The sequence below is a fragment of the Trachinotus anak genome, unplaced genomic scaffold (assembly GCF_046630095.1).
Source record: "Trachinotus anak isolate AG129_WGS33_773 ecotype Australia unplaced genomic scaffold, CSIRO_AGI_Tana_v1 ptg000013l, whole genome shotgun sequence".
Classification (NCBI taxonomy): Eukaryota; Metazoa; Chordata; class Actinopteri; order Carangiformes; family Carangidae; genus Trachinotus; species Trachinotus anak.
In genome coordinates, this window is record NW_027273864.1 from 16844004 (window position 1) to 16857840 (window position 13837).

The window sequence follows — 13837 nt, forward strand, 5'->3', positions numbered from 1 at the left end:
CTTGTTTTGTTATCCTGAGCACAGTTGTTGCTTGACAAATGAAGAAACTGACAGACAGAGATCAAAGGCCATAAAAACACAATAAGCCTCTTGAGCATGTGGTATTTGGCTTGAGCATCAACACAAGTCTTGTGCTATATTTGAGTTTTGCCCAAATAAGATAGAAGATTTCATCGCAGGAATCGTGTAACACACACTAACTGAAGACAAGGCTCATTATATCTTGTGGGTAACCACTTTAGAATTTCTTCTTCTTATTCACTGCTGTAAGAAGATCCTCTTACCAATGGAAACAGTGCCCAGTGGCGCTCTACCCACACTTTTAAAACGTACTGCCTGTGCCCAATGTTCTTGGCAAGAATGTCTGGTACACAAATGCATTTGTCATCTTTGACAACATCCTCTGTCTCATCACATACTGTAGACATTTAATGAACACAACACCTTAGAATTAAATCCGGAGAGAAATGTGTGAGGTTATCTGTGAAACATAAAGGAAATGAATGATGGATCCCAGCTCCATCAATTATTTGCTCTACATTTAGGGATTGTATCAGTCTCCCTTGTGTACTGCTTAAGCACATCAGAACAGGTGTTGGCAATGGTGTGAGAAATCATCCCTTGGCAATCTTTCCTTTTCTTTTAAGCTCATTGGCACTCATTTTGTTTTTTAATCATTTCTGACTTGTAAGGACTCTGAAACACTATATCAGTGACTTTTTAAAGCTTCTCCAAAGCATAGCAAGGAGTTACTGTTGTGCCAGAGAGCATTAAGCAGATGTATTAGTCACACCTTTGGACTGTCTGTAGCTACTGACTCAACCTTGAGCCAGAACTAAAACAACTTCACATCTGTACCCAATTTGCATACACAGTAGTATCCACAAGCAGAACCAAGTTCACACTGGCATGCTACATTAGCATGTATTAAACTCCTCATCTCAAAATGTTCCTCTCATCCTCACATTTTCAGACAACAATTATTACTGAAGGCAATGCTAAAGACATCACAACAGTCCAATGCTTTGCCAGTAATTACAGGAATATAAATAATATTTCTAAAAAATTCAATTCCCAACACATTCCAAGCCGGTCAATGATCTGGTATAGCAAACATCTCATAAACTGTGTAATGTTACAGTCAGAGGTAAGAACTACTGCATAAGCATAGTGCCAGGCAACATGACCAAATGCAGCAAGACACGTGATAGGCTCCGATCACTCTGTATAAAAGGAACAGCAACCTCCACCAAGGACAGACCCCCAGCAAAGGTAAGTTTCTTATTGGAACAGATGTATTTAGAGTAATTAAACTGCTCCAGTACAACATATACTACCATGCATCATCTGTATCTAGCCAATATTGTGTTTAAAATATAGAAGATAATAGTCTATCAGTGTACATATGTATATACACACATTTCCTTTCCCTCAACAATGTTTTAAAATAGAGTATGGCAGAGTTAACTCCCACAAGTAACCTTTATGAACCTTACATCTTTGCTCCTTTTTTCAGAAGTCTGCACTGAAGTCTACCAGAAACACCCCTAGTCACCTGGTGTGGTCCAAGGTAAATTGGGTGACATATTTGTCTTGGAGAATAACCCAGTATGAGATATGGTTTAATTACCAGTGTATATGTATTAAACATGTTAAGGTTGCTTTATAAGAACATTACAACTTTTTAGGTACTTAAAGTTCTGGTATGCCAGCAGCTTAGGTGCCTCTATTTAACCAAATATAATGGAAGACCACTTACTGCAGTATTAATAGACACTGTAGAAGTGACCATTTATGCATTCATCTATCTACTTTTCTGGTATTTAAAATGAATTGCTATTGCTTTGTTTGCTCACTTGCAGTAACGGGTCATCATGAGTGGGGATGCGGAAATGGAGTGTTTTGGCCCGGCGGCCATTTACCTCCGGAAGCCAGAAAGAGAGAGAATTGAAGCTCAGAACACTCCCTTTGATGCTAAAACAGCTTATTTTGTGAGTGAGCCCAATGAAATGTACCTCAAGGGAAAACTTGTCAAGAAAGAGGGCGGCAAAGCCACCGTGGAGACTCTCTGTGGAAAGGTGAGAACAAGAGCACTTGAGTTTTTACAGAGCACTACATCTTTAACGTAGGATCTGGACTACTGTGATGTATGTTAATGCTTTGACATAGTGATTTTAAAGAATGTATTGAAAAACAAAAATTAAATTAAGTTAAAGAAACATTTTTAATTCTACTGTCAAGTTGGTTTGTAGACCGTTAAATAATTTGCCATTAGCAAATAAGACAGACTTAAAAATCTGACAATGAATTAGACAAATTATTGCTAGACCAGTCGGTCCCAGCCTTTTCTAAGTCATGGCCCACTTGAAAATCTCTAATATGTTAGTGATCCACATCTGATCCTGTAACAATACAGAGGCCAAATAATGCATTTTCAGAGCATTTTTTATGACAACAATTTAACAAAAAATTGCAAATTTCCCCACTGTGGGACTAATAAAGGCTATCTTATCTTATGAACATTCAGGATTGAACTGAATGTAAGAGAAACAAGTTGGAAGCTTAGTTTTTTGTTTTTGTTTGATGGGGTTAAGGGTTATCACTTGTTGACTGACCATCTCCGTCTTGACTTTCCTTTTAATTCTTCCTGTTGCTAACCAGCTTTCCATTTTGATACTCTAGTTCTTGTAATCTTTTAGCACACATAGCAAACAAGTATACGATCTGGTCCAGTGGCAAAGTGGTCAGGCTGGCATCACCATAATAGTTCCTATTACTGGCTTATCACAGTGACTATATATATATATATATATATATATACAGGTTGATAACCACTGTGCTAGACAGTAAATATGTTGATTTCTGTGCCTCTTCTGTCTCTTTAACAGTCTATAACTGTAAAAGAAGATGAAATCCACCCCATGAACCCTCCAAAGTTCGATAAGATTGAGGACATGGCCATGATGACCCACCTCAGTGAGCCTTCTGTGCTGTATAACCTCAAAGAGCGCTATGCAGCATGGATGATCTACGTGAGTTTTGTGCAAGGGATTACTTTAATTGCATATACTGTACATGATGTATGTACAATAGCTTGGCCACCCCTGGGCTGGTAACATATTTTATTGATTTTTTATAGTTAAGTAAATACAACCCCTGCAGTGAACACACATTAAAAATGTGCAATTCTCCAAGAGCTAATAAATTGTTATGTTTTATCTGATGGAGTCCAAAAGTTTGGACACTCTCCTTAGTCAGCACTCAGTAATCCCCTCTTTGGTAGATATCACATATTGCAAAAACTTATTGTAGCAGTCTTTCTATTCTAGATTTAAGATTTTTTTATAGTAAGTGAAATCCATTCTTCCCTCTTTACTGTGTCACTAAATGTCACACAACCCCAAAGCAGAATCATTTCAGCCACATGCTCTCCAAAATTTTGGAAAAAAGGACTCTTCTCTGCACGAGTGTTACACAAGGGTCCCCGAACATTTGCATAAAATGGAACTTTGTAGTAAAATTAATTAACCATTCTTCAATGTTTTACACTGTTATAGACCTACTCAGGGCTGTTCTGCGTCACTGTGAACCCCTACAAGTGGCTCCCAGTGTATGATGCAGTGGTTGTAGCAGGATACAGAGGAAAAAAAAGGGTTGAGGCCCCGCCCCACATCTTCTCTATCTCGGACAACGCCTATCAGTTCATGCTCCAAGGTATCAATCATTTTGTAAGCTACTATGTGCCCATAAATACAGCTGCTGCATTTCAGGAGAAGTAACTCTTAACTTTTGTATGCCATTTTAACATCTTACAGACAGGGAGAACCAGTCCATCTTGATTACGTAAGTTTTTTATATTATTTATAAGCACTGGGAACAGTAGTAACATTTTTAACATGTATAATAATATGTTTATATAATATCTACAACAATTACAACATTTTTACATATCCCTAAACCCAGTGGAGAATCCGGTGCAGGAAAGACTGTCAATACCAAACGTGTCATCCAGTACTTTGCAACAATTGCAGTGGCTTCAGGAAAAAAAGTTGAGCAAGTTCCTGGAAAAATGCAGGTAACAGAAGTTGAACAATATTAATATGAAATATAAAATCAAAAGAAGCTGAGTACTGTCAGACCGACAAAATGAATGTTATTTTCAGGGGTCACTGGAAGATCAAATCATTGCAGCAAACCCACTGTTAGAAGCTTATGGTAATGCCAAGACTGTGAGGAATGACAACTCTTCTCGTTTTGTAAGTTCTTTTGTAATTTCTCTTTGATTTTAAATTGTTTGCTATTTTGTGACTGATCATTCAACATAAGACAATTTTAATGTGAATGTTAACCTGTTTCTGTACAGGGAAAATTTATCAGAATTCACTTTGGGTCAACGGGAAAGCTAGCTTCAGCTGATATTGAAACATGTAAGATTTTTTGTGAAACTCATTGCACATTATACACTTAGCTGTGACTGAGGGGAATATTGACCTTCATTTTTTAACAATTTCAAACCATACAGATCTGCTGGAGAAGTCTCGAGTGACGTTCCAGCTGTCTGCTGAGAGGAGCTACCACATCTTCTATCAGCTGACAACAGGCCACAAACCTGAGCTGATAGGTGTGATTTTAGCGAACAATGTTGTCAGTCATTTCATTGTATTCTTCTATGTTTACATGTTTTTTGTTTTTTTTTTCCTTTTCTTCAGAGGCTCTGCTGATCACCACAAATCCATATGACTATCCTATGATCAGTCACGGTGAAATCACTGTCAAGAGTATCGATGACATTGAAGAATTCATTGCTACTGATGTAAGGACAACTTTACTTTGATGTTTGCATTTACTGCTACAAGAAAATGGGCTTATGTTCACTTTCACAATGACTATGTTTGACACTATTGGTAACACTAAGTTACCAATTCATTACACCAATGAGTCCTATTTTTATGAAGCTTTGAGGGTTTGTCTTTTTTTTGCCATTGATTCAACTCTGTTGTAATTTTTGGTAGTAGTGTTGTACTTGATTTAATTACACGAAGTTGGGTTTCTAATGTCCTCCTTCATTTTCATATTACCATGAGCATGCTCATTATTGCTTGAAAGCTAAGTAAGCTGTATTACAAGTGTTTGATACATGCTGAACATTTGAGGACAGCTTGTGTTTTAAAACCTCCTTTTTTTAACCACAGACTGCTATTGACATCCTCGGCTTCACTGCAGAAGAGAAGGCATACATTTACAAGTTGACTGGAGCTGTGATGCATCATGGAAACATGAAATTCAAGCAGAAGCAGCGTGAGGAGCAGGCTGAGCCTGATGGCACTGAGGGTATGAAACCCACACAGTATGAGCTTGAATGTAGTTACTGATGACTTCAACCTGATATTATGGGTTTTAAAGATGACAATTTATCTTCTCTTTTCTTAGTCGCAGACAAAATCGCCTACCTCATGGGTCTGAACTCTGCTGATTTGCTCAAAGCACTATGCTACCCCAGAGTGAAGGTCGGGAACGAGTATGTGACCAAAGGTCAAACTGTCTCTCAGGTATAGGAGACAAAACACAAAAACACCAAAGTCTGTTTTTTGTTTTCACATATCAAGACACATGTTGATAATATTTTCCTTACTAATGATTTACAAAGGCTCTCACAGTTCTTATATCAGCTCTGTATGCTCTTGTTTTGACCCATAGACATCTTTTGTTAATTTTTACAATTTATAATATGTTGTACCATTCATTTGTAAAATCAGGTCAACAATTCCGTCATGGCTCTCTGCAAGTCTGTCTATGAGAAAATGTTCTTGTGGATGGTCATCAGAATTAATGAGATGCTGGATACCAAGCAGCCCCGAAGCTTTTTCATCGGTGTCCTGGATATTGCTGGGTTTGAAATCTTTGATGTAAGTATGTTTGGTTGAAACCACAGTCTTATACAGATTAAATTTAACTTTTTATTCCAAAATCAGGGTGAACAGTGCATCAAAGTGGAGCATAGTATTAATAATTTCATGTTTAGTTAGTGTTCTGTAAGGCCTTTGCTGACATTTGATGTCTTTATCTCTTTAGTTCAACAGTTTGGAGCAGCTTTGTATCAACTTCACCAATGAAAAACTGCAACAGTTTTTCAACCACCACATGTTTGTCCTGGAGCAAGAAGAGTACAAGAAAGAGGGAATTGAATGGGAGTTCATTGACTTTGGCATGGACCTGGCTGCCTGCATTGAGCTTATTGAGAAGGTACCACAGGAGAGACTTTTAATAATGATAAAATTTTCTCCACCATAATGTAGGAGTGAAGAATTTCATTTTGTGTTATTATCAACAGCCAATGGGCATCTTCTCCATCCTTGAAGAGGAGTGCATGTTCCCCAAGGCAACAGACATGACCTTCAAGAACAAAATGTACGACCAGCATCTTGGGAAAAGTGCCCCCTTCCAGAAACCAAAACCTGTCAAAGGCAAACCTGAGGCCCATTTCTCTCTGGTGCACTATGCTGGCACTGTGGATTACAATGTTGTTGGCTGGCTGGACAAGAACAAAGATCCCCTGAATGACTCAGTGGTTCAGCTCTACCAGAAGTCTTCAGCCAAACTGCTGGCTCACCTCTATGCATCACATGCCTCTGGAGATGGTAAGGATCATATTTTAAAGAACAAAATTTTGAAGCATTTCCTGGTCATACATTTTCAAATACAGTGGTCCCTTTGCAGTACAATAATACAGTTTAAACAAAATGTATTCAACTCGTTTATGTAAATAATTCAAATTTAATCTTTATGACACAGCTGAGGGTGGTGGTAAAAAAGGCAAGAAAAAGGGTGGATCTTTTCAGACTGTGTCTGCCTTGTTCAGGGTATGTATCACAAATAACTGCCTGAAGACATAACTATAATACAAAATGTACATCACTATATTCCCAGTGCTACTAATGGTACCAGCCAGGGAAATAGGCCTTGCAATTTTTTATTAAGTGGTAATTAGATTTTTTTCAACATTTCAGGAGAATTTAGGCAAGTTGATGACCAACTTGAGGAGCACTCATCCTCACTTTGTACGTTGTCTGATTCCCAATGAATCAAAGACTCCAGGTAATCCTAGTATCAGTATTAATGTATTCACTTAAAAATAATTCTGTAAACATGCAACACACAACTGAATTTAGCATGTCTTTAAGGTCTTATGGAGAACCACCTGGTCATCCACCAGCTGAGGTGTAACGGTGTGCTGGAAGGCATCAGGATCTGCAGGAAAGGTTTCCCCAGCAGAATCCTCTATGGTGACTTCAAGCAGAGGTAAGTACTAAGATTAACCAATTTTTCTGACCATCTCATGATCAATTATTCTTCAGTGATCAATGTCCCTCCAATCAGATACAAGGTATTGAATGCCAGTGTCATCCCTGAGGGGCAGTTCATTGACAACAAGAAGGCCTCAGAGAAACTCTTGGGCTCTATTGATGTTGACCATACTCAGTACAAATTTGGACACACAAAGGTAATCAGTTTCTCTGTTATGGATTTTTTAACTACTACCCCTGATACTGTACGGAAGCACAACTTCATGTGAAGTGATACAAGTAACACTTTCTTTTAGGTGTTCTTCAAAGCTGGCCTGTTGGGTCTCCTGGAGGAGATGCGAGATGATAAACTTGCTATCCTGGTCACAATGACTCAGGCTCTCTGCAGAGGTTTCCTCATGAGGAGAGAGTTTGTCAAGATGATGGAGCGCAGGTACTGTAGAAATTTTAGACACCAATGGGCAAATGTGCATTTATAAATGACAACTTGATTTTCAGGCCACATAATTATTATGGAAATCAAATCCATACTTCTTATCAACACAGCTTTCAGACTCATAATGAATCCATTTATTTCCTTTGATACCTGTTGTCCCCAGGGAGGCAATTTACTCTATTCAGTACAACATTCGCTCATTCATGAATGTCAAAACCTGGCCATGGATGAAGTTATACTTTAAGATTAAGCCTTTGCTGAAGAGTGCAGAGACTGAGAAAGAGATGGCCCAAATGAAAGAGGACTTTGAAAAGACCAAAGAAGAGCTAGCAAAGGCTCTGGCTAAGAAGAAAGAACTGGAGGAGAAGATGGTCACTCTCCTGCAGGAGAAGAATGACATGCAGCTCCAAATTCAGTCTGTACGTTAAATAGAAAGAGAAAATTTGCTACTCCAAGATCCTGGTTTTTACAGTTGACTAAATATTTCATTGTATGTCATTGTAAATCTAGGAAGGTGAAAACCTTGCTGATGCTGAGGAAAGGTGCGAGGGGCTCATTAAAGCAAAAATCCAGCTTGAGGCTAAACTCAAAGAGACGACTGAGAGACTGGAGGATGAGGAGGAAATAAATGCTGAGTTGACTGCAAAGAAGAGGAAGCTGGAGGATGAGTGCTCTGAGTTGAAGAAAGACATTGATGACTTGGAGCTCACCCTGGCAAAGGTGGAAAAGGAGAAACATGCCACTGAGAACAAGGTGACAGTAATAATTTCAGTTTATCCAACTGTATCATGCTAAATACACTTTGATCAAATATCCAATCATTTATTTAAACTCTTTAGGTTAAAAACCTGGTTGAGGAAATGGCTTCTCAAGATGAGGCCATTGCCAAGTTGACGAAAGAGAAGAAAGCCCTCCAAGAGGCCCATCAGCAGGTCCTTGATGATCTGCAGGCAGAGGAAGACAAAGTCAACACTCTGACAAAGGCCAAGACCAAGCTGGAGCAGCAAGTGGACGATGTGAGTAATAATTACAGACAATGATTTCAGTTGCATTGAAAACTGAAAATAAAAATAATGCCTCGTCTCGGTTAAAACAGCTTGAAGGTTCTCTGGAGCAAGAAAAGAAGCTTCGCATGGATCTTGAGCGAGCTAAAAGAAAGCTTGAGGGAGATCTTAAGTTGGCTCACGAAACCATCATGGATCTTGAGAATGACAAGCAGCAGTCTGAGGAGAAAATTAAGAAGTGAGTGAAATTTAACTCATCAGTTTAAATACTGTATTCATGTTTGGCCTAGCTGTATTTGACAAGACATACAGTAGCCAAAGAGCATACTGTATTGATGACATTTCAGACAAACCAACAGTACAGTTTAAATTCTGTTTTGCCAAGTAAACACCACATCACTATCAAAACTGCATTTTCTATTTCAAAATTGTGTTTAAAAAAACTGATGCAATTGTGATTTTATCAATGAATTCAAGACTAACAATAGACAGTCGAGAAATTAAGATCAGTAAAAGTCTCAACTCAATATTTTAATCATTTTAAGATAAAAAAATAAATGTTGAATGAGATGTTTATGAATTGTACTACACAGGAAGGACTTTGAAACAAGCCAGCTTCTCAGCAAGATTGAGGATGAGCAATTACTTTGTGCTCAGCTTCAGAAAAAGATCAAAGAACTTCAGGTTGGTACAGTATCAACCTTGGATGACCCAAATGAGCTTGGAGACTGCAAGTAAGTAAAGTAAGGTATTAAAATGTGGCTAAGTACATCTGCTTTTTGAACATGTAAATACTAGGCTCGTATTGAGGAGCTGGAGGAGGAAATTGAAGCTGAGAGGGCTGCTCGGGCCAAGGTGGAGAAGCAGAGGTCTGATCTCTCCAGGGAACTTGAGGAGATCAGCGAGAGGCTCGAAGAGGCTGGTGGAGCAACTGCTGTTCAGATTGAGATGAATAAGAAGCGCGAGGCTGAGTTTCAGAAGCTGCGTCGTGATCTCGAAGAGTCCACCCTACAGCATGAGGCCACCGCTGCAGCTCTGCGCAAGAAGCAGGCCGACAGTGTGGCAGAGCTGGGAGAACAGATTGATAATCTCCAGAGAGTCAAACAGAAGCTGGAGAAAGAGAAAAGTGAATACAAGATGGAGATCGATGACCTCACAAGCAATATGGAGGCTGTCGCCAAATCAAAGGTATAGAAAAACCATTTCACAAGCATTTAAGTCAAAAATTACACTGCTACACCTCTGCCTTTCTTCGGCGCTCACAGAATTAGGTTATGTTGCATTTTTTATATCAACATAACTTTTGTTAATTTAAGGCCAATCTGGAGAAAATGTGTCGTACTCTTGAGGATCAGTTGAGTGAGATGAAGACCAAAAATGACGAACATGTGCGACAACTGAATGATATTGGGGTTCAAAGGGCAAGACTGCAAACAGAGAATGGTGAGAAAAAAATATTTTATGCTTTTGTTTTTTTTTGTGTTTTTTTTACAGGTTCTAATTAGTCACATTTCTAATTCAATGTTCATCCCTGTGGCGCATTAGGTGAAATCAGTCGCCAGCTGGAGGAGAAAGAAGCCCTGGTCTCTCAGCTGACACGGACCAAACAGGCTTACACCCAGCAGACTGAAGAGCTCAAGAGGCATATTGAAGAGGAAGTTAAAGTAGGTGCACATTAAAACGACAGACAGTTCAAAGTTTAAATTTCAGACACAGTTCAGACACAGTTTAGTGAATAAAATGAAACACCTTACATAAATACCTTTATTTTTTTCTCAGGCCAAGAATGCCCTGGCTCATGCTGTTCAGTCATCCCGTCATGACTGCGAGCTGCTCAGAGAGCAGTATGAGGAGGAGCAGGAGGCCAAGGCTGAGCTGCAACGTGCATTGTCCAAGGCCAACAGCGAGGTGGCTCAGTGGAGAACCAAATATGAGACTGATGCCATTCAGCGCACTGAGGAGCTGGAGGAGGCAAAGTAATGGACAGTCCTGAAGTCACACTGTTTCCACATGCACTGAGTCTGTAAATGATCTAAAACCCACTTATTACACGTTTTAACAGGAAAAAGCTTGCCCAGCGTCTTCAGGATGCTGAGGAATCCATCGAGGCTGTGAACGCAAAATGTGCCTCTCTGGAAAAGACAAAACAGAGGCTGCAGGGTGAAGTGGAGGACCTGATGATCGATGTGGAGAGAGCTAATGCTCTTGCTGCTACCCTCGACAAGAAGCAAAGGAACTTTGACAAGGTTAGATTTTTATTTCTGCCTTGTGCATTACAATTAAGCACACAGAATTATGTATTACTGAAACATGTGGGTCTTCTTTGTGGTTTCAGGTTCTTGCAGAGTGGAAGCAGAAATATGAGGAAAGCCAGGCAGAACTGGAGGGAGCTCAAAAAGAAGCTCGTTCTCTCAGCACTGAGATGTTCAAGCTGAAAAATTCATATGAAGAATCTTTGGATCACCTGGAGACCTTGAAGAGGGAGAACAAGAACCTGCAACGTATGAAAAGTTTAAAAAATGCATTATATTCATATAAGCCAATGACAAAAATAATTGACAGATTTTGCAGCTGATTCTCCTTTGTACACTGAGGGGCTCACCCTGTAAGAAAGCTGTTTCATATGCTTTGTATAAAAGAACAGGTTAAAAGGAATGTGCCCCCCAGTGGGTCAATGGGTTTAATGTGCATGGTCTATGATTTTTAAACTAGCATCAACTGTAGTGCATTATATTACAGTTTTTCCAAGTGTTAGGCTTTGTGTACAGTGCTATATATTTAATCTTAAAGACTACCATAATTAATTCATCCCACACCTACTTAAATACATATACACTTTCTTTCCTAAAGAGGAGATCTCCGATTTAACTGAGCAAATTGGTGAAAGTGGAAAAACTATTCATGAATTGGAGAAAGGGAAGAAGATTGCAGAGACAGAGAAGTCCGAACTCCAGACTTCACTAGAAGAGGCAGAGGTATCGTCAGACAAAATATCTCTTTTTAAAGCCAATTTCTAGCAATACTGGAGCTACACAACCTATATCTGTCTTTGTAAAGGCTACCCTGGAGCATGAGGAATCCAAGATTCTCCGTATTCAGCTTGAGCTCACTCAAGTCAAGAGCGAAATTGACAGAAAACTTGCAGAGAAGGACGAGGAGATTGAGCAGATCAAGAGGAACAGCCAGAGAGTGATTGAGTCTATGCAGACCACTTTGGACGCTGAGGTCAGAAGCAGGAATGATGCCCTGAGAATCAAGAAGAAGATGGAGGGAGACCTCAATGAGATGGAGATTCAGCTGAGCCATGCCAACCGCCAGGCAGCTGAAGCCCAGAAACAGCTGAGAAACGTGCAAGGCCAACTTAAGGTATGGTAATGCATGAAAGAAAACTGCTGGTAAAGTTTACTTTATTTAGACTTCATTGCATTTTCATTAATTAATTTAGGATGCACAACTACACCTTGATGAAGCCATTAGAGGTCAGGAAGAAATGAAGGAGCAGGTTGCCATGGTGGAGCGCAGGAACAACCTGATGCTGGCTGAGATCGAGGAGCTGAGAACTGCACTGGAGCAGACGGAGAGAGGCCGCAAAGTGGCTGAACAGGAGCTGGTTGATGCCAGCGAGCGTGTGGCACTACTGCACTCTCAGGTATATAAAGACTCAATGTGAAATACCTGATCACTGAAAATTGCAGTACATAATCAAAATTGTTTTTTTTTTTTTGTTCAGAATACCAGCCTCATCAACACCAAGAAGAAGTTGGAGGCTGACCTTATTCAGATCCAAGGTGAAGTAGAAGACGCTGTTCAGGAAGCAAGAAATGCTGAAGAAAAAGCCAAGAAGGCCATCACTGATGTGAGTCATCCAAACACATGTCTATATAGTAGCGATTTCTCTACCTATTGAAGTGCTCTGACAGTTGAAACAATACAAATTCTTCAAAATTTTAGGCTGCCATGATGGCAGAAGAGTTGAAGAAAGAGCAGGACACCAGTGCTCATTTGGAGAGGATGAAGAAGAACCTGGAGGTGACAGTGAAGGACCTTCAACACCGCCTTGATGAGGCTGAGAATCTGGCCATGAAGGGTGGCAAGAAGCAGCTCCAGAAACTGGAGGCTAGGGTAAGTGCCATGTGAACTAATCCATTTATATTTATTGTAAACCAGGACAATCTTTTTTTCATTTGAAAATCACTGCATTCTTCTTCATTCAAGGTTCGCGAATTGGAGGCTGAAGTTGATGCTGAGCAGAGGCGTGGTGCTGATGCTATCAAGGGAGTGAGAAAATATGAGAGAAGAGTAAAGGAACTAACCTATCAGGTTGGTCGCTATCTAAATTAGTTAAACTACTACAAATACTAATACAGTAGATGCTTGTTTCTATTGCAATGTTCTATCATTTTCTGATTTATAACAGACTGAGGAGGACAGGAAGAATATTGCTAGACTTCAGGATCTGGTGGACAAGCTGCAACTCAAAGTGAAATCTTACAAGAGACAGGCTGAGGAGGCTGTGAGTAATCTTCATTCTCATTATGACACATTATGTAAATGTAAGTCAGTTGACAGGTTTTGACTTAACTGTGACTTACTATACAGGAGGAGCAGGCCAACACTCACCTGTCCAGGTACAGGAAGGTTCAGCATGAGATGGAGGAAGCTCAAGAGCGTGCTGACATTGCCGAGTCCCAGGTCAACAAGCTGAGGGCAAAGAGTCGTGAAATTGTCAAGGTAAAAATAACTATCTGAGATTGAGCGAGTTTGCAGAAATGCTCATTTTATTAAATTTAGATTATCTGGCCAAATGTTTTACATGTCATTGTTCTGTCATTTCAGACCAAGGAAGCAGAGGAGTGATGAGGAAAACAAGGTTCCACAGTAACAAGAAATCATACAATATGAGTGTCTTGTTACTTGTTCAGTGTAGCTTGTTAAACATGCTGTGATAGCCAAAAGTCAATAAAAGGCACATAGTTTATTGCATCTTTTTTGTGTCTGTCTTATCATTTTTAAATGTCTGATTTGATTCACTATTACAAGTCTGCAGGGGTTTACCCTACAATTCATTATATAATTTAGACCAAATAGAAGTT

The 13837-nt window shown here is 39.5% G+C and overlaps 1 protein-coding gene across 1 annotated transcript; it reads left to right on the plus strand.

The window, feature by feature from the left end:
• Positions 1 to 1255: 1255 nt before the first annotated feature.
• On the plus strand, positions 1256 to 13727 carry LOC139631009 (myosin heavy chain, fast skeletal muscle-like). Its single transcript, XM_071494923.1, has 41 exons — positions 1256 to 1272; positions 1517 to 1570; positions 1863 to 2078; positions 2889 to 3032; positions 3558 to 3714; positions 3816 to 3843; positions 3964 to 4075; positions 4164 to 4256; positions 4364 to 4427; positions 4523 to 4621; positions 4710 to 4813; positions 5193 to 5331; positions 5431 to 5549; positions 5757 to 5906; positions 6073 to 6243; positions 6332 to 6638; positions 6793 to 6860; positions 7008 to 7095; positions 7182 to 7299; positions 7378 to 7501; positions 7601 to 7737; positions 7904 to 8159; positions 8251 to 8493; positions 8580 to 8756; positions 8837 to 8982; positions 9338 to 9428; positions 9543 to 9932; positions 10061 to 10187; positions 10290 to 10408; positions 10524 to 10720; positions 10807 to 10990; positions 11080 to 11245; positions 11595 to 11719; positions 11802 to 12110; positions 12190 to 12393; positions 12475 to 12600; positions 12696 to 12866; positions 12960 to 13064; positions 13162 to 13257; positions 13344 to 13475; positions 13581 to 13727. The coding sequence occupies exons 3-41, from the start codon at positions 1875 to 1877 to the stop codon at positions 13599 to 13601; spliced, it is 5811 nt and encodes a 1936-aa protein (XP_071351024.1). The 5' UTR covers positions 1256 to 1272; positions 1517 to 1570; positions 1863 to 1874; the 3' UTR covers positions 13602 to 13727.
• The last annotated feature ends 110 nt before the right edge of the window (positions 13728 to 13837 follow it).

Coding starts and splice junctions, on each gene's coding strand:
- LOC139631009 (XM_071494923.1), top strand. CDS start 1,875: ATGAGTGGGGATGCGGAAATGGAGTGTTTTGGCCCGGCGGCCATTTAC. Junction 4,257..4,363: donor ATGACAACTCTTCTCGTTTT/GTAAGTTCTTTT, acceptor GTTTCTGTACAG/GGAAAATTTATCAGAATTCA. Junction 6,639..6,792: donor ATCACATGCCTCTGGAGATG/GTAAGGATCATA, acceptor TTTATGACACAG/CTGAGGGTGGTGGTAAAAAA.